This window comes from Acipenser ruthenus, chromosome 1 (genome assembly GCF_902713425.1).
Source record: "Acipenser ruthenus chromosome 1, fAciRut3.2 maternal haplotype, whole genome shotgun sequence".
NCBI classification, from domain to species: Eukaryota; Metazoa; Chordata; class Actinopteri; order Acipenseriformes; family Acipenseridae; genus Acipenser; species Acipenser ruthenus.
In genome coordinates, this window is record NC_081189.1 from 55,511,171 (window position 1) to 55,532,133 (window position 20,963).

General features: G+C 38.6%; 1 protein-coding gene across 1 annotated transcript in view; it reads left to right on the plus strand.

The window, feature by feature from the left end:
- Positions 1 to 452: 452 nt before the first annotated feature.
- LOC117421426 (RING finger and CHY zinc finger domain-containing protein 1-like) overlaps positions 453 to 20,963 on the plus strand; it is a 33,175-nt gene continuing 12,664 nt past the window's right edge. The window contains exons 1-7 of the mRNA XM_034035846.3: positions 453 to 548; positions 1,654 to 1,773; positions 5,762 to 5,877; positions 10,021 to 10,099; positions 10,431 to 10,475; positions 17,619 to 17,677; positions 17,800 to 17,829. Of these exons, the coding sequence (XP_033891737.1) occupies positions 495 to 548; positions 1,654 to 1,773; positions 5,762 to 5,877; positions 10,021 to 10,099; positions 10,431 to 10,475; positions 17,619 to 17,677; positions 17,800 to 17,829 (503 nt within the window). The 5' untranslated portion in view covers positions 453 to 494. The remainder of the gene's footprint in view (positions 549 to 1,653; positions 1,774 to 5,761; positions 5,878 to 10,020; positions 10,100 to 10,430; positions 10,476 to 17,618; positions 17,678 to 17,799; positions 17,830 to 20,963) is intronic.

The following is a 20,963-nucleotide window of genomic DNA, read 5'->3' on the forward strand; positions in this document are numbered from 1 at the left end:
TATAGATACAAGTAAATGTTATGCATTACACATAATATATGTCCACAGTAAACTTAATTTGTGATATGAATACAAAAAGTACATGATAACTGAACAACTGTATGTATTTTGGTTGTATATGACATTGTTTTTGTTTTAAAATGATCTTTTATAGTATATTATTGTGCACTGAATCGTCAGTATGAATATGCCACCTACTGGTTAATGGTAGCTAGGACGGTAATATAAAGGAGCTTTTTATCTTTTTACAAATTTTAGAGTATAAAATGTAAATGAAAATATGTAAGTTATGTTAGCCGCAATTATCACAAATATAGGCAGGTCTTTATGCAAAATATTGTAATACAAAAGTACAGATGTTAAATGAATACCGTGTTGTTTTTCGAGTATGCGTTTTTTAGGGGGTAGTACAACATGACTGAGCTACTACATGCAACATAAACGCTTGGTCTAGGAAGTAGAAAAAGTGCACTTCCGGAAAACAAGAACAGAAAATGGCTGCTTCTGCGTTCGGATGTGAACATTATTTACGCAGCTGTTTACTAAAAGTAAGTATGATTTGAAAAAAAAAAAAAAAAGAAAACACCCACACACAACATGCAGTTTTACACGTGCAAACCACATTAACGAAAAATCTAAACAAGTTGTCTAAGGACTTTGAAAAGCAGTTGTATGAAGCTAGAACGGTGCTAAACTAAACACATATCTGTACAGTTTAGTCGAATTTAAACTTGATGCTGATATTTCATTTTTATTTGGTTAATGGACAGTCAGAAAGTAACGCGGATATCCATAGTTAAAATATTGGACGTTGTCAGCCCATTGTTTTTACGTTGTGTGGGACTGAATTGTAAAGCGAATTTTAAATCTGATAATATATATATATATATATATATATATATAGTCGTACTGTGTTTGCATACTTAGCGTATTAATATTGACAGTGTAAACACACACTGTTAGTGTTGTCATAGTGTAATATTTAAGTAATAAAATTGCTTCTTGATTTCTTGCAATTGGTGCGCTCTCCCAAATACTTTACATATAAATCTGACACTTTTTCCATAGCACGTATAACTTTTTTTAAACGTATTTTGAAATCGGTATTATAAACGGGTTGATAGTGCAGATTGCATAGACAAGTATAGTTAACTAGCAAATGCCACATGTCGTAGACTGGCACACTGTTATGGGACAACCACAACCGTTCAACTATTCCGTGATTAACTATATTTGGAAGATTCAAGCACTCGGTTTCAGATAAGAGATCTTTCATTCACCAGGCCTCATATTACACATTACTAATCTAACAAGGTCTAAAAAAACAAGCAACTTATATGAGGCAAACTAGGAGATAATAAATAACGATATCTTTCAAATACACAATGGGTAGAAAACTTTATAGTCATGGAAGCAAAATGTAATAGAAAACAGCATTCATTCATTCATTCATTCATTCATTCATTCATTCATTCATTCATTGTCAAAATAAACCTTAGATAGTATTTGTTCCCTTTTTATTTATAATTCACTTGTTAGAAACCTGTGTGTTGTTGTTTTTAAACGAACAGTAAATAAAAAAGCTATATTTGCAATGTGTGAGTAATTTTAAATTCAAAATGTTTTTTTTTTTGTTTGTTTTTTTAAAATCAGGCTCCTTGCTGCAGTAAATTATATGTCTGTCGTCTTTGTCACGATGCTAAAGAAAATCATCAGATGGATCGTTTTAAGGTGAAGGAAATAGAATGTTCCATATGCAACAGGATCCAGAAGGTAAATTATTTATTTTATGATAAGTAATGAATGATATATTGATAGGTTTGTGTACAGTACAGCATTGTAGTTTTGACAAAAGGAAGTAAAAAAAAAAAAAAAAAAACACAGAATATATTTTAGTTTTTTTTGTGTGTATTCCTGAATATGTTATGATCCAGTGATTTAACAGTGGTTAGAAAATACCTTAAGCATGACAACTAAAAGTTATAAAGAAGCAGGCAGTACTAGACGTGTTCTAGAATGTGTGTTTTTTTTTTTACAGTAGCTGAATTAAGTATACATTCTAGAATTCAGTTTGAGTAAAACTTTGTAGAAAACTTTAAAGGATGAACAAGATACAGGGGTTGGACAAAATTGTAAAAATAAATCACAAGGTCCACAATGTCCTTGGCAGTGAGTCTGCTCTGAAAGATTAGTAGTCCTTCAGTGATTGCTGGGGGCAGAAATCTGCAGCAGAATCAGTTCTCCAGTATGGTCTGTGCTGTAGAAGTTCAGTAATGTTGAGATATGGTGTGACAGGGTAAGCCAGGGGTATATGACAAAATTACACTAAACTATATGCCAAAAGACTTATGTAATTGCATGCTTTATGTGTCAACAGAGCTATTACTGCATCTGACAGACTTTGAACATCACCCTTGCTTGTCTCTCATCTTTCAGATCTGCTCTTTCCTATTTTGACTTTCAAGTAACCAATAACTTACGACAGGGGGTGTGTTAAGACAGTTTCTTGCCGCACACCCTGGAGTGGGTTATTGCACTTATAAAATGGCTCTATGTTTATTTTATAAAAAGAAAACAAAAAGCAATAAGATTAATATGTTTTACTGAATGTATCCTTCTGCCAATGCAATACAGTTCATGTACTTTGTCTTTAGGAGATAGGAGAGGTTCTATTAGATTGACACAACACAGAGAATTGTTAGAAAAATCTTTGATTCAATATCACCATGATGATTTCCATTACATGAGAGTAGATGTTAAAACCTCATGCTGATTTGAACTCGGCTCTCACCAAGATAAGCACCAACAAAGCTTTACGTAGCTTTACAGTAAACTATTGTGATCCATCTGCATCTCCATCCATTTGCGTTTCCTTCCATATGATGATGTAGATATCCTTCTGCCTGGTGTTGATGGCTGAAGTGTAATGCTGGCTCCAGGGATCAGCTTATTTCGCCTCCCCGGTGCATCAGCACACACAACGGCTGTGATACTGGCTCCGGGGATCAACCACAGTGCGGTCTCCCCAGCGCATCAGCATGACAACCGTCTAGCTTGAGCTAAGTAGGGTACATCTCTGGGGTCTTCAAGTGGGCACCTTCCATCCTCTGTGTTTTGTCGACTAGCCCACGACACCTCAAGAGGGCTCGACGGTGATTTTGGCGTCCCAGAATCACCCCCCTCTGTCTCCCACTCAACTGAGCCCACCTTACTTACCCATACATCAGCGTTGCTTTCTTTCTATTGTGCTTGAGATCCCCAGCCAGAATCTTTCCTTCTCAACCACAGCCAGTTGCTGCTCCTGTCTGCTGCTTCAGATAAGTTCTTCACTGTGCGACGCAACTCTTGGCCACTGAATCCGACGTCTCTGAGAAACCGGGTTGTAGAGTGTGCCACAAGTCCTCGACAACCTACCTCCACTGGGTAAACCCGGACTCTCCATCCTCACTGTTCTGCTTCAGCAGCTAGTTGAGCATGCCGAAGTTCCTTCCTCTCATACGCCTCATCCACAGCGTCCTCCCATGGCACTGTTAACTCTACCAGGTGAACATGGCGTGCTGATCCAGACCACAAGACAATGTCTGGTCGAAGGTTTGTGGTGGCAATCTCAGGTGGAAAAATAAGCCGATGACCAACATCTGCCAGCATTTTCCAGTCTCCAGCAGCTTCCAGTTGTCCTGGGCGAGGCTTGGTTTTAACACCTTTTCTTGGTGGTTGCTCTCCTGGACGGGGGAATGTTGTGTTTTGTGTATAATGCTTTGATGGAACTGGTAGCAATTTATTGGTCATGTTACGCTTGTCTTCCAATGCTAAGGCCAAACATCGCAGCACCTGGTCATGGCACCAAGTAAACCGTCCTTGGCTAAGACCCACCTTACATCCTGTCAAAATGTGCCTTAATGTTGCAGGTGGTGAACACAAAGGAAATGAGGGATCCTCACCCACCTAGAGGTTTAGGTTCTGTAGTGATGGGAGAACATCATATGTTTATCTGATGAGGAAGCTGATCCTGCTGTTCTATTGTCCATAGGTCTTGCCAGCCAATCTTGTGTTGTTCCACACTGCCCCATCTCATTCATTCTCCCTGCTTGGCCTGGGAAACGGCCTTTACACACATCATCCTCTCCTCCTGCTTTTGCACCTCGTTGACTACCAGTTTCCTCTGTTGAGCTGGCGTTGCATTGTGCAATGTAGGAAGAGCTGAACTGAGACCAAGATTATCACCGATTTGAAGGGCAGCCTTTACATTTTCCACAGCTTTCTTTGCCACCCACGTTCTTCCAGTTTTCAACACAGGTGCTGCCTCCCTTACACATTTGTCGCGTGAATCTACTAATGTCATTTCCAGTCAGACCTTGGTGCACTTAAACTCCTTGGTTAGAGCAGAGACTGGTAGCTGCAGTATTCCTTTACCATAAAGTCCCACTCTGCTGAAGCAACGTGGAACTCCCAACCATTTCCTGACATATCAACTGATTAAAGCTTCTAGCTTCTCAATTGTTGTCAAAGAAACCTCGTACACAGTTAGTGGCCACAGCACCAGTGTTTCAGTTGCCCAGTTAAAGCGCTGCTGCCTATGCTCTTCAACCCATCCGCTGCTTGTTGTCTAACTTCTACCACACAAACTGTGTCCTTTAGATCCCCGTCGTACCATCTCCCACGACTTTTCACTGACTTCTCAGACACTGTTGGTGTTGCCTCACCATTAATGTAGAACCTTTTATCTACTACTTTACCTTTACTTATAGAGATGCGCCTTGATTTAGTGGGCTTGAATTGCATTCGTGCCCATTCATTGTTATTGGTTAAGCAGGGCAGCAGTGTGGAGTAGTGGTTAGGGCTCTGAACTCTTGACCGGAGGGTCGTGGGTTCAATCCCCGATGGGGGACACTGCTGCTGTACCCTTGAGCAAGGTACTTTACCTAGATTGCTCCATTAAAAACCCAACTGTATAAATGGGTAATTGTATGTAAAAAAATAATGTGATACCTGTATAATGTGAAATAATGTGATATCTTGTAAAAATTGTAAGTCGCCCTGGATAAGGGCGTCTGCTAAGAAATAAATAATAATAATAATAATAATAATAATAATAATAATAATTTGCCCAATAACTGATTATTGCAGGCTGCTGTTGTAGTCATGGTTGTCATGCCATCCATGTATGCTTGAATTGGTGGTAGTTGCATTCCAGAAGCCAAACGCTCTCCTCCCACTACCCATTTGATGTCCTAATAATTACTTCCATTCCCATAGTAAAAGCCAGTGGAAAAATGGTGCTTCTTACCATTATTCAAACTTTTTGGCATTGCCATGTAGTGCTGAATTGTGAAGTTGAAAAACAAAACTGCAAATCTCAAAAGTAGGCTTTCACTAAATTTGTTATTGTTATCGGTACACTAAAAAAATGAAATGCTGCCCAAAGAATGTTGCACTGAACCATATGCATTAGCCAAATCCACGAATATCACATGGAGCTCCTTGCTCTCCTTTCTAGCTGATTGAATTTGTTGCCAGATCACATTGATGTGTTCTAAGTGTAAATGGGTGGCTCAAATGATGAGAGTCTTTTATTCTGAAAAAGTCAGTACAGGTCCAGTCCAGTCTTTGTTGTGATGTCTTGAAAGCTTTTAAAATCTTGAACACGTTGTCTATATGTAAATGCTGAGCGTGCTGTTAATGTTAATGTTTTTTATTTAAATACTGTCAATTCATTTTTTTTTTAATCGTCCTGTCCCCCCCCCCCCCCCCCCCCCCCAAGGCACAGCAGATTTGTGAATGCTGCGGAATAAAGTTTGGTGAATATTATTGTGATATATGTCACCTTTTTGACAAAGACCAACAGCAGTATCACTGTGAACAGTGTGGAATTTGTAGGTATGTATGAAACTATGAAGCTTTAAAACTTTAAAATATAACTTTACAAACTGAAAAAAGACAGGATTTTAATTTAAGTTGTTTGTCCAACTACGTTGCTAAAATTGACTTAACCTGAAGTTATCCAAGTATAAAGGCCAGAATTACAGATTATTTAGCTACTTACAGTACCAACAAACTGGATGGTAAGGCTGTTTTTTACTTAGATGTTTTTTGCTTAGATGGAAATCTTCTTCTTCTTCTTCTTTGTGACTTAGAGGTGTTACAGGGCAGTACAGGGTTACAATGCAAGATTCATATTTAAATACAGTATAGTTTACAATAAGTGCAAATAATACAATATGAACTAAGATGCAACAAGTTAGGATTACAATAAGTTATACAATACATGTAACAATACAATAGCATGTTAATAGTGCAAGGATAGTGCATTAGCTGAGGATCCAGTGCATAGTAGGAGGGGTAAATCAAGAGAAATATATTATTTAGACATTTAGCAGATGCTAAACTATGCATCACAATAGGACCTCGTTTTTACGTCTCATCCGAAAGACGGAGCACAAGGAGGTTAAGTGACTTGCTCAGGGTCACACAGTGAGTCAGTGGCTGAGCTGGAATTGAACCTGGAACCTCCTGGTAATCAGCCCCTTTCTTTAACCACTGGACCACCAAGCCTCCTGGTCTTGAGGAGGCGACGGGAAGGCAGGAATAGACAGAGCAGTCCTGAAGTTCTCTGGTAGCTGGTTCCACCACAGAGGGGCTAGGGAGGAGAAAGAGCGGGCATGGGAGGATGGAAAGTGGAGGGAAGACATGACCAGTCGGCCAGTAAAGGAGGAGCAGAGAGGCAAGAGGGGATGTAGGGAGACACGAGGGACTGGAGATAGGAGGAGACAGTGTGGTAAAGAGCGGTAGGCAATAACAAGGGTCTTGAATTCAATGCGAGCAGAGATAGGTAGCCAGTGGAGGGTGCGAAGCAGAGAGTAGAGAGGTTGGGAGAATACAAGACGAGCAGCAGAGATGTGATGAGAGAAGGAGAGGGAAGGGTCAAGAATAACAGAATCTTTTCTCTGCATCACTATGTCTTTATTTTTATTTAGCAGACACCTTTATCCAAGGTGACTTACAGAGACTAGGGTGTGTGAACTATGCATCAGCTGCAGCGTCACTTACAATTACGTCTCACCCGAAAGACGGAGCACAAGGAGGTTAAGTGACTTGCTCAGGGTCACACAATGAGTCAGTGGCTGAGGTGGGATTTGAACCGGGGACCTCCTGGTTACAAGCCCTTTTCTTTAACCACTGGATCACACAGTCTCCTTATGTCCTGTTTATGTAGGGTGTGTATTTTAAACATCTATGTGTAAGGTAATCGTGAGGACTTTTGCTGTGAGCTGCTTAAGTTCTGAGTCTTTGTGAAAGGTTATTAAAGACACTTGCATTTCACAGTTGTGCCATACAAACTTCCCAAATGATCTTATTTTTAGAAGTTCAAGAGTAAAAAGAAGGAAAAAAAGGAAAGACTAGTGAACTACCATAAAAGCTGCTGTATGTCGATTTTCTAGGCATTTTTGCGGGGCCCTTAAAAGGGGGAAGCGACTAATACAGCGGTGCGACGTATGCGCAGGTGTGTGTAATATTAAACTACTGTACCAGTGCCACAATGGGATTGCTACAGGCACGGTTGTGGTTCACACAAACTTAACTGTTGTAGCAAGTGTTTTATAAATGTGGGACAATAAGTGTTCCACCTACTGTCTTATTTTTAGCAGTAGTAAGCCTGGCCAGGCAACACCTCCTATTTAAGGAAAAGTTACGCAAAATATATTTTCTGCTTATTTTACCGTTTTTTGGGGGTTTTTTTTGGCCCATGGAGTTTTGTTCTTTATTAGGCGTGTATCCCTTTAAGAAAGTCCTTGTTCTATAATGGGCCATGTGCGGATTTGTGGGGAAGGAGGATACAAAAAAGAAAAAAGAAAAAAGAAAACTACAACAGAGCAGTGTTATTGCTGTGGACGCCTTGCTCTGCTGTTGGATCTCCATTCCTCCACCGTTGTGATCTGCACGAATATTACTGAATAACCGACAAACTTAAAATGTCCAAAGAAAAATGAGCTGATAGGAAAGTGTCAGTGAATGAGCCGGGATTTGAACTGGGGACCTCCTGTTTACAAACTGTTTTCTTTAACTACTGGGCCACACAGCCTCCTTTAGTGTACCACTGCAGCTTGTACTTGTGATCGCCGAAGCTCCCAACTGAAAAAAATGTAATGGGGATGTTAGTCACCCATTTTAAGCTGTTGCTTACCAAATGACTGACATCTCCAAAGGCTCCAACAACCAATCAAGGAATGGTTTTATATACTTTCAAAACGAAAGCAAAGTTAAATCGACAGAAAGCTAGACGAGTGAGTTTTTTGTTTTTTCTGGTTTTTTTTTTTACCAGAAATCGTACTAAAACACCAAAATGTTTATAAACCCAAAAGTAAATTTGGATAAACATCACAGATGACTCTCCAATCAAAATGCATTTCACTAAAGCCCCAGGCCAATAGAAATACCTTATTATGAGGTGTAGCATTTTAGTATCTTGGTTTGTGTTTTGATTACTGTATATACCATGATTTTAAAGCACAGCATTACTGGAGAGCATAGTAAATTGCTTTACATAACCAAGAATGCTTACCGATCCGAAAGAAAACATTTTCTTTTTTTTTTAAAGAAAATGTTGATGCAGATCTATCTGAAGGCAAACTTCTTAATATTACGTACCCGTCAAACAATTGTTGGTGTAAAATGAAAACAATTTATACAATTCTTTCTGATCCTACTTCCTGGCTACCACTAACACTTTTACAGTTTTTAGGTAGGAGATCACTAAATTACACTTATGGAGACATTTCTAAAGAGAAATTAGTACATTTTAAAGCTTGTTTTTTTACATTCAAACCAGGTAATCATAGGTATTTCATCATAATCTTCAGATTCGCAGCTGTTTAGAAAGGTATAATATGTATACTTTCGGTGGATATTTGTTCTGATACACAAGCCGAAAGTCACTTTATGTCAGTCAGACATCGAACAGGTCGAATGTTCGCGGGAGCAAAAGGGTTAACATGTAATGGACATAAGATCCAAAGTATCGTGATAGTATAAAATCTCATGATACTGTGTATGGTATCGTATCAAGGCTCCCTAAATGGAGTATCGCCGAACACTACATACCACAGGGGGGCCCTGTTACAACTTAATCTGCAACTCTTGAACGTCTTCTAAAAATAAGTATTGTTTGGGAAGTTTGTAAGGCGCAACTGTGTAATAGAAGTGTCATTTAACAACCTCGCAGACACATGTTTAAAATACACACCCAAACATAAACAGACACAGTAATGCACAGAGAAAATACTCTGTTGGACTCTATATATGTTTTATTGTATTATTAATTTCATCTGTAGCATCAGTTCCAGTTCCCTTTATTTTTATATAAAGGAATTACATTAGAAACCCAGAGTATTACAAAATGTTTTTTGTGAAACTAAACACATTATTGCAATCAAAGAACTTTCAAACTTAACATCAACTTAGAGCATTGCATATTAAACTCAATATGAACTTGTGCAAATAAAATGTTCAATAGTGTATAACACTGGGACTACAAAAATAAAGAATATAATATACGTTGACAATGCTTTTATTTAATTTTCCATTTTCAAAGCGTTGAGGGTTTTAACGCTATGAAATTTTGCAAACAGAATCCAGGGAAACACCTGGTAAAAAAATAAATACAAAACTACAAAATGTCATGAGTGACAAGTTCATATACACGATTCTAATTGGTTAAAAGGGGCAGGAACTTGTGGAGGATACTCAATCCTGATTGGTTAAGACAAAGGGGGCATGGCACTGTCAACACCAGAGAGGTGTCAGAATTGTAATGGTGATATGTCATATTGCTTTATACTACTATGGTCCTTTACATAAGAATATTACTTTTTTTCCAGACAGATTTGAAGATTAAATTATGAAAGATTGTGTCCCCCAGGTTTAGATGGCATTGATATTTTGATGAGAAGTATACGAGTGCTGTATTTCCTCTGTTAACTAATTTATATCTACAGTATAATCATGTATTTTTTTCACACTTAGGATTGGCCCCAAAGAAAAGTACTTTCACTGTGTAAAGTGTAACTTGTGCTTAGCCAGTGATCTACGAGGAAATCATAAGGTATTTCACATGATTGATTCAACAATATTGTAATATTCCGGTTGTATTGTTATCTGTTGATATGAAATGAACATATTTTATCTAAAACCAACAGTCTGGTCATTTCCAATCATGGAAGCAAGGAAGGAGGATGTAATTGCTAAACCATAGCAGGCCATGCGCATGCTGATCAATGGACATGTTAGAAGTGTTAGAAAATCTGTTTAATTGTCTATACAATATGTGTGTTTCTTTTTACAGATTTTTTTTTTTTGTTATTCAGTTTATTGCATGTGTTTGAATGACACATTATGTACAGCCATATTTAATTTTCATATTGAATTTCCTACAGTGTGTTGAAAATGTGTCCCGGCAAAACTGCCCTGTTTGTATGGAGGTAAGTCCATGTTAGTATTATGCTACAGCAGTGGTTCTTAAACTTTTCTGTTTGCAGACCACCTGAAATTTTTTTTTTTTCCTCGGCTGACCACACAATAAACAGTATAGATGACTGAAAAATAAGCACATAAAAAAAAAATTCACTATAATATTGACGGGTTAATTCACTTTAACCCTTAGCGGTCCATTTATTCAGCGCGCGTCAGGTCCAATTTATTTTCACACGTGCAGTTTATTTTAGACGCGCTGTTTAATAGTATTTTTTTTCACAGTAAAACAGGTTTAAAAGGCACTGCATATCAACAGGACACTGCATCTCCAGCCCCGTCCCACCCCTTGTTCGCTATATTTTTCAAATAACTCTTAATAATAGTACATACCAATAAATCATCTCTTGATCACTCGTTTTATCACCAAACTCCTCAATAATGCGATCCAAGTCGTTATTTTATTACTATAACATCTAAAAAAAGCTCTGCAAATGTCTGTGATATTCTTTGAGCGCTGGATGTGGAAGCAGCTATCTTGTTTGTGTATGTCCGTGTTATCTATGTGGTGTCGGGCTATCGGTATTCATGAGATACGGCCCTTTTTTCTGGCTTCTCTCAGCTCCTATCGGTCTCACTCGGCCATTGAATGGTTTTCTCGGCTTTTTCCGGAGAAAAAACGACTAGAGACCTGTTTTTTGCGTCTTTTTGATGATTTTGATCCGACATAGGACCGCAAAGGGCTAAGATAGACTTACCTTTTCTTTGTTTTAATTCGATGGGTGGGCCCGTTTCTGTGAGCAAAGTTATTTTAAAATTGGAGTTTTAAAGAATGGTTCTAGTTTTATTTTTTATTAACACAAATTTACAGAGAGGACATTTTTAAATTGATAATTACAGTAGAAATTGATTTATGTGAAGTTATAATCTGTAATCTTTAGTGTTTGGATGCTGCACGCTGATTACCGTGGAGTTACAATGCACGGCGGAACAGTTCAATTAATATCAATGCACAGCATATTAAACTCCCAATAAATATACACATTGTTGTGCAAGATCTTTTTAAAGTTTTTAAAATGAGTGACATTCCTTTCGTCACATTTGATCTTTTCGGAGGCACGACAGTAAACAAGTGGCTAGAATTACAAGAAGCAAAAAAAAGAGAAACAAAGATCTAACAAGTCAACAACTTGATGTCGAAGAAAACAAAAATGCTTGGGCAGCTGGTGTTTTTATTGATTTGATGAAACATAAAGAAATCGACTTAAAACAGTTTGTCTTGAAAATGTAAACGGTCTGTTACGAGAATTTTATGCTTCAGTGCGTGTTCGGCTGGTCAAGAGTACTCAGTTTTGTTATGTTATCTCCATACTGGTCTCAGTCACTCTGTAAACAGTGCTGACATAAACTGCAATGATAGCCTTTTAGTGACCAAGCATTTAGAATGCCAATAATGTATTTTTGTATTGGCTTCTCCAGGTCAGTGGTAGTAACGCATGTATAGTGAACTTTGTCTTTGTCTCCTTTTCTGTATCTATTCATTATCAACAAAAATACACGATTGGCATTTAACATTGCGGGTTATGTCAGCTGTGTTTATGGAGCGATTGAGACCAGCACAGAGGCTTGATTTATTTTAATTACAGTAAATGGAAACATTGAAAACCTCCAGTTTAATGTTAACAATAAATAGAACCTTGTTTGAGGGACTATTTTTTCTCTAATAAAATTGTTAGTTTTTTTGAAAAATTAAACTAATTTTTTTTAATTGTGTCCGTTTTATAAGCGGGATAACACATTCCAGGGCTTGTGCGTTATGGCTGTGTTAATTGACCCCTGTCGTGTATTATACCTTACTTCACAAGCTGCTGTGTTGAGTGCATGTGAGCGCAATACACGAAAACTCCCAAGTAAAGAATAGATTTTAAACACTCCAAAACTATATGACAGAGTTTAGATCTTTTTTTAACTTGGAGATATTCTCAATGTATGCATTTTCTTCTTGCTGCTGTCGCTGAGTTTTTAAGGTCTCAAATTTTGGGTTTGCAATGGGATCTATAACTATGCTGCCGCTTCCTTTCCGTAATTATGTAACCTTTCCACGGACCACAGATTGAGAACCACTGTGCTACAGTATTTACAGTAGCATGTTTAGAAGTAGCTACAATGTGGATGGAAGAAAGCTTTTTAGATTTTATTTGTTCAAGTGGACATTTGTTCTTTTGATAAATATTTCTGATGCTCCTAAGAGTGTATCCACTAACATAGCCCAGCTACTTAATAAAAGTAGTATGTGTATTCAGAGCTTTTCACAACTTGATTATGTACTGTATAGTACTGTTTTTTGTGTGTAAATGAAGCAAGGTCACTCTCAGAGTTAGATTTCCTCAATTTTACTGAACGCAAATACTGGTGTTAAATAATTGTAATAAGAAATTTTTGTAATTGATTTAGCACAAGAGATACAGTAGCACTCTGTCTCCATATGAAGACTCTTTTTTTCAGTAACTATTTACATAATTCAGAACATGCTGGAATATACACAAATTACAAAGTAAAATGACAAACATTTAAATTTACTTCACCATGAAGTGTATACCTGTGACCTCTGTCAATCAAAATGTAATGCCACCTGCCTCCCTGATGGTCTGCCCTGTCAAGCACGGTAAATCAGAGAAGTGTAGTAAAGCCTCGATAAAGTAAAGCACAGTAAATGTGTAGTATAAGCATGGGAGAAGGATGATAAACAGCAAAATTACTGTGAAAATGTATGATTAACTTTTATAAGGTAACATTATTTGCTTCTTAGTAGAACAAAGCGCAAACGTACTACAAATAAGCTGCAAAAGGTATCCATAAAAATATTTTGCTCAAACATAACTCAAATAACAAACAGCAACCTTGTACCTAAAATGTCTGTTGTACAAGCATTACAAGGTTAAAACATGTACCCTGCAGATGGTAAATTACAAATGAAAATACAAACCTGTGCAGATATAGTGGCTGACAAAAACAAAAGACTGACTTATTAGAATGAAGTAAATCATCAACCTAAATAACTATCAGTAAGCGAACAATCTGACAGGTAATTTATATATCAACACAGTAAATAAACCAACTTGCAAGGAAACTGGCTAACACGGTGACGCGTCCTAAATATATTACTCATGTAATATATGTAATGGCATATTAGTAAGGGATATGTGAGCAAAAAGATAAACACAAGAACAGATACAAAATCAAATCATTGATCGTCTTAACCTTCAGTCAGGGTTCCCACCCGTCCTGGAAAACCGGGAAAACCTGGAAAATTTAAAGACTAGTCTTCCAGGCCTGGAAAACACATGGAAAATGAGAAAAAAAATAAAATGTCCTGGAAAACTTTGAGTGTCCTGGAAAAATCATATAAGATTACAGATGCCATAGTAACTCAAACAAATAAGCAGTTGCATCAATTCAAAATGTGTTTGGGCATACTGTAGCTTGTATTAGCGCCCGGCGGCAACATCAGAGTCCAGGGAACGTCAATTCAGTGCAGGTAGAAAGCATCAATAACTGCACTGCTTGACCGCGCTCTCGGTTCAACTCGTTGAGGACAGAAACTGCGATGTGGTAAGAAGTAAGACAATTTGTGTCGCTAACATTATGCATCGAGACTGGTTGTTATGTTTAATTGCAATTCTTCTTGCTCTTATTGTATTACTTGTATTGTAACGCTTGAAATGTTTTTGCCTACGATTGTAAGTCGCCCTGGATAAGGGCGTCTGCTAAGAAATAAATAATAATAATAATAATAATAATAATAATTACTTTGTTGTATGTTGTAATCTAACTGGAATCAAATTTAGTAACGATAGCAAGCTACCGAGCTAGTCAACTCGTTGTTGGGGTGAGAGATGGTGCTTGAGTGTGATCCTGATGCTGTGGTAATCTTTTCTCAGAAACGTAGGCTACTGGTAGCTAGCTAATCTTGTTGTTGGGAAACAATATGCAACATGAAAGTAGCTGTTGTGGAGTGCTTCCTCATTGACGGATTCATGCTCACTTCGGGTAATGCATTGAGAATGAGAGCGGACTTGCAGTCACGCATGTGTGTGCGCGCGCACGCTCACAACGTGTATCAACATGTGTGAAGTTTCATCAAAAACTCAAAACTCTGAATGCACCTATCAGTGCCTGTGCACTGTGCTTGTGTTACTGTATTTCTCTCTCTCTCTCTCTGTGTGTGTGTGTGGACAAAACACTGCATGTACCACTCAAATAGCTTGACATCGGCTTTACCACCAAACAAGCTCTGGATAAAGCATCACAGAAACTTCAAGCAAATGCACTGAGGGGACAAGAGTTCAAGAAGGAATGCATCACCTTCCTCGTGACAACCAGCAAAAAGCTGCTGGAGAGAAGCCCTCTGATGTATCCTGCGGTAAGACTCCTGAGCTCCCTTGATCCAGTGGCCATGGTAACCGAGGAGAAAAGTTCAATATTCAAATTTGAAAAACTCTTGCAACTCCTTCTCAATGCAAAATGGTGCACCGCTCCACAGTGTGACCAGCTCCTCTCAGAGTACAAACACTTCCTCACAGATGATTCAGCACAACAAGGCTGAATTTCTGGATTTTGTCCACAAAGGTGATTCCTGCAGGGTTGATGAATTCCTTGGGAGATTTGTAAGTGGCAGAACAGAGTATGAGAATCTCTGGGATTTTCTGAAGTGCCTTTTCACTCTCTTACATGGGCAAGCAGCAGTTGAAAGGGGATACTCTGTTAACAAAGACATGCTGGTTGAGAACCTAAAGGAAAGGACTCTTATTTCACACCGCTTGGTCCAGGATTCTTTGACTGGACGTCCCATGGAAGATGCCATTCCAAAGGCCCTTGTTCAACATGCCAAGGCGGCAAGGATGAGATATGTACAGTACCTAGAGAATGAGAAGATGAAATAAGTTGCAACAGAGTATGACAGGAAAAGAAAGGAGCTAATGTCTGACATAGCACACCAGACAGCGAAGAGGCAGAGATTATCAACAGCATTGAAATAATGCAGAGAGAGGCAGAAAAGGCAGAAAATAAGCAAGATTTCACACTACTCTCAGTGTCAAACGCCTACCGGAAGAGTGTCACAGAGAAGAAGCCAGAGGTGACAGCTCTGGACCAGAGTCTTGCACAGTTAAAAGAGAAAGTGAAACAATTGAAGTAAAGAGACTAAAAGGTGTTTTGTTTTTGTTTTTGACAGAGAAATAGCTGTGTAAGTATGTTATATTGAGTGACTGAAAGTGAATAAAGTATTCCATATCTGTCCTAAAGTACTTATGTTGGTTGTTTCATTTCAGTTCAAGTTATGACATTGGATGTGCTTTTCAAGTTTCTACTATTCTCCACTCCTTGTTCTGGAAAGGTGCAGTGTGTGCAAGATTTTGTCTCGGTGAAAGGTCGTCTTGCTGATTAATTGATCAGGTGTGTTAATGGTGGGCTATATAGAGAGCCTGCACACCCTGCAACTCTTCAAGACATGAAGTGAAGAATACTAACCTAATAAAGTCTGGGTGGAAGATATTGAAGTAGCCTAATAAAGAAACACGATGATCAATATTGAAGTGTAAAAACATGAAGTACACAAGCCTATTAGTAAATCTTTAGATATTAAAGTAGCAAAGAAAAGGGAGGGTCAATATTGCTGTTTGAAAATGGGTTCATTGATAGGTTTAGAGATTGATTAGCACCAATTTGGTGCTGGTGTGTGTAGGGACAGTCCATAGCCTGGAGATGTTCCCTTAGTTGCCCTGTAGGCAAGCACCAGGGTCTTGAATCTGATACACCCTGCCACCGGAGGCCAGTGGAGAGTGCAGAGGTGTGACATGACAATGTTTTTACAAATGAGGTACCTACTGAGGATATCATTGATAGTAATTGCGTGTTTCGCCACTCAGTGAGTAATGTCTCCCTATTATTTATCGTAAAATGTCCTGGAAACGTCCTGGAAAATTATTTCTTGAAAAGAGTGGGAACCCTGTCAGTGTCTACTGCGAAAACTGGATCCAAAAGCTCTTCATCCTCTAAATCAAGATCCTCGCCCCCACTGGAGTAATCACAATCACTTTCATCCTCCAAAACTAACTGGATTGCAGCCTGCGCATCTACCTTGCGAGATCGTTTGCCGAATTCCATTTATTAACTTTTGCTCCAATCCTCTTTCTGTTTTCCCTTCTTTACAGTATTTTTTTTTCCCCTCATAACTACAAACTTATGCAGGTTCAAAGTTCATCTAGCCTTTCCTTCATTCCACGTGACTAAGCCTGTCAGTACACACAGATCACATTTCAGCGCCATTTTAAATGATGCAATTGAAAAACAAACCAGGCAGAACTGTGAAGGAGCGGGGCCCGAAATATTCGGTAAATATTCCAAGGTCCGAAATATTTAGGCTCAGCTTTGAAAGGGTTAATGTCATCTTCTCCTTTTAATATATGGTTTTGTAATTCCGTTTTAATCAAAACCTTTCGATGCTTTATTCAATTACAAAAGGGCCAGTAAAAAAATGTCCACTTATTTTGGGTCAATATTGTGTTTTATCTATGCTTTTCAATTTATTTAATTGTGGAGCATGTGAAATGTGAGAAGGTGGCATCATTGCTTCCTGTCACAGCTCTATGAATCAATGAAGACCCCAATTTATGTCTTGGTTTTGTGAAAGTGGGCTAATGTCTACTAGGGGGTAAGTTTAGGGCACTGAACTAATTTCTCTTAGCAAGGTTTGAAAGCACCTTCATTAGTCGGCAGAGAAACCTCTGCCCCCTGCATTGATTTTGAATACCTTCAAGTGTTATATTAAATTTAATTTCTAAATGCATTATCCTCCGTTTCTAATTGTAATCTAATTTTAAATCTCGCAAGCGTGTACAATCCTCCCTGTGCGGGGTCTCCAATAGAAATGTAGGAAATTGCTGCCACTCAGTAGCTGGGGTGGGTTTAAAGTATTCAGAACGAATCAATGCTAGATACAAGTCAGAATGGAGGGACATTGGATAACTAACTGCACTGGGAAAGGGGTGAAGTTTACATGAATTGAGTAACCATTTCCAGTATTTTTCTGGTGTTTATTGTAAATACATCATTTGTATATGTAAATGAGACTTTTTTTTTTTTTTTTTCCCCAGGATATTCACACATCACGAATAGGTGCCCAAGTTTTACCATGTGGCCACCTTCTTCACAAGTAAGCCCCATATTCTTAGTTACAAAATGACACTTCAGAAATAATGTATTGTAATATGCTGGTTTGTCACAAGTTGTATTTTATTATTATTATTATTATTATTATTATTATTTTTTTTACAGAACATGTTATGAAGACATGTCTAAGATGGGGTAAGTTGTTTCTGTAGTGATACCTTTTTGGATTTATTTTCTACAATAACTAAAAATATGTTAGAAATGGGGAAGATTATCCCAACACAGAGCACAGTGCTAGATATTAATGACTCAAACAGTCCTTAATGCCTGATAATGTCTGGTATGGACAGTATTTTTGCTTTTATATTAAGTTGTTTGAATCTTTTTGAACATGAAGGGCAGCAGTGTGGAGTAGTGGTTAGGGCTCTGGACTCTTGACCGGAGGGTTGTGGGTTCAATCCCAGTTGGGTGACATTGCTGCTGTACCCTTGAGCAAAGGTACTTTTACATAGATTGCTCCAGTAAAAACCCAACTGTATAAATGGGTAATTGTATGTAAAAATAATGTGTAAAAAATAATAAATGTAATTTTATTTAAAAATAATGTGATATCTTGTAACAACTGTAAGTAGCCCTGCTAAGAAATAATAACATTGTAGACAATAATGCAGTATATTTGAACAGAAGTATTATTTTCAGTAGGTTTAGTGGCTGTCTTACACTGAATTCAGTCTGGTATAAATTTAACTCAGAGATCTGAGCAAACATTACAATTCTGTAGGCTTGATAACCATTTATACATCTAGATACAAACTACTGTTCTATTTCATTCATTTATTTTAATAAACTGAAACAATATTTATAGCTAGACAAAACCTAAACAAAAAGTAGTCCTATTTAACCAGTTCCACACACTGAACACTATTAAGTATGGCAGCAAAAAATAATTGGCTAAAATGCAGTTCAAGCAAAAATAAAGCTACATTTATTTTATATGGAAGGAAAACTAAAACGGAAACACAATTATGATTGTGTATCAATGAACATAAGTTGAATAAATGAAGGTACGAACCTTTGGTCAAGCATTCTGTATATGCTAAACATTCTGTCTCGGATCTTAAATGATCAAGCTAGTAAAGGTGGGGACATTGAACGTAAATTGTTACAGTGCGAATCAAAATGGATTTTCTATCTTCATGGGTGAAAGTTTTCTGTCAAAATAGTCTCTCCGAGGTCCATTCCTATGATTTGTGTAGAAATGCAAAAAAAATTGGTCTGGGGGGAGGGGGGTGGGGTGTATTTTTTTGATGAAAGTGGCATGGGAAAAACAGGTTGTACCAAGAGCATGGCGCCGAGCAGGTGGAGTCTTTATACCTAAAGAAAAAGATTCTACAAGCATCAGTCAGTTTCGTCCCATTTCCCTATTAAACGTAGAAGGCAAGATTTTCTTCAGCATTATTGCTCAGAGATTGTCAGCTTACCTATTAAAGAACTGCTTCATTGACACTTCAATACAAAAAGCGGGCATTCCAGGTTTCCCAGGTTGCTTAGAACACATCAATGTGATCTGGCAACAAATTCAATCAGCTAAAAAGGAGAGGAAGGAGCTCCATGTGACATTCCTGGATTTGGCTAATGCATATGGTTCACTGCCACATGAACTACTTTGGGCAGCATTTGATTTTTTCAGTGTACCGATGACAATAACAAATTTAGTGAAAGCCTATTTTGGAGATTTGCAATTCAGTTTTTCAACTTCAGAATTCAGCACTACATGGCAATGCCTAGAGGTTGGAATAATGGCAGGATGCACCATTTCTCCACTGGCTTTTACCATGGCAATGGAAGTAATCATTAGGGCATCAAAATGGGTAGTAGGAGGAGAGCGCTTGGCTTCTGGAATGCGACTACCACCAATTCGAGCATACATGGATGACATGACAACCATGACTACAACAGTAGCCTGCACTAATCGATTATTGGGCAAATTAACCAATAACATTGAATGGGCACGAATGCAATTCAAGCCCACTAAATCAAGGAGCATCTCTATAATTAAAGGCAAAGTAGTAGATAAAACATTCTTCATTAATGGTGAGGCAATACCAACAGTGTCTGAGAAGCCAGTGAAGAGTCTTGGGAGATGGTACGACGGGGATCTAAAGGACACAGTTCGTGTGGGAGAAGTTAGACAACAAGCAGTGGAAGGGTTGAAGAGCATAGACAGCTGCGCTCTACCAGGTAAACTAAAACTCTGGTGCTTTCAGTTTGGTCTACTGCCGAGGTTGCTGTGGCCACTGACTGTGTACGAGGTTTCTTTGACAACAGTAGAGAAGCTGGAAGCTTTAATCAGTTCATACATCAGGAAATGGTTGGGAGTTCCACGCTGCCTCAGCAGAGTGGGACTTTATGGTAAAGGAATACTGCAGCTACCAGTCTCTGCTCTAACCGAGGAGTTTAAGTGCGCCAAGGTCAGACTGGAAATGACATTAGTAGAGTCACGCGATAAATGCGTAAGGGAGGCAGCACCTGTGTTGAAAACTGGAAGAAAGTGGGCGGCAAAGAAAGCTGTGGAAGATGCAAAGGCTGCCCTTCGAATTGGTGATATCATGGGGCAAGTTCAGCATGGAAGAGGGGGTCTTGGTTTCAGTTCAACTCCTCCTACATGGCACAAGGCGGCCCCAGCTCAAAGAAGGAAGCTGGTAGTCAACGAGGTGCAAAAGCAGGAGGAGAGGATGAGGTGTATAAAGGCCATTTCCCAGGCCAAACAGGGAGAATGGATGAGATGGGAGAATGTGGAACAACGCAAGATTGGCTGGCAAGACCTATGGTCAATGGAACAGAGCAGGATCAGTTTCCTCATCAGGTCAACATATGATGTTCTCCCATCACCACAGAACCTAAAACTATGGGTAGGAGAGGATCCCTCATGTCCTTTGTGTTCATCACCTGCAACATTAAGGCACATTTTGACAGGATGTAAGGTGGCTCTTAGCCAAGGACGGTTTACTTGGCGCCATGACCAGGTGCTGCGATGTTTGGCCTTAGCATTGGAAGACAAGCGTAACATGACCAATAAGTTGCCACCTGTTCCATCAAAACATTACACACAAAAGACAACATTCCTCCGCCCAGGAGAGCAACCACCAAGAAAAGGTGTTAAAACCAATCCTCGCCCAGGACAACTGGAAGCTGCTAGAGACTGGAATATGCTGGCAGATGTTGGTCAACGGCTTATTTTTCCACCTGAGATTGCCACCACTAACCTTCGACCAGATATTGTCTTGTGGTCTGGATCAGCACGCCTTGTTCACCTGGTAGAGTTAACA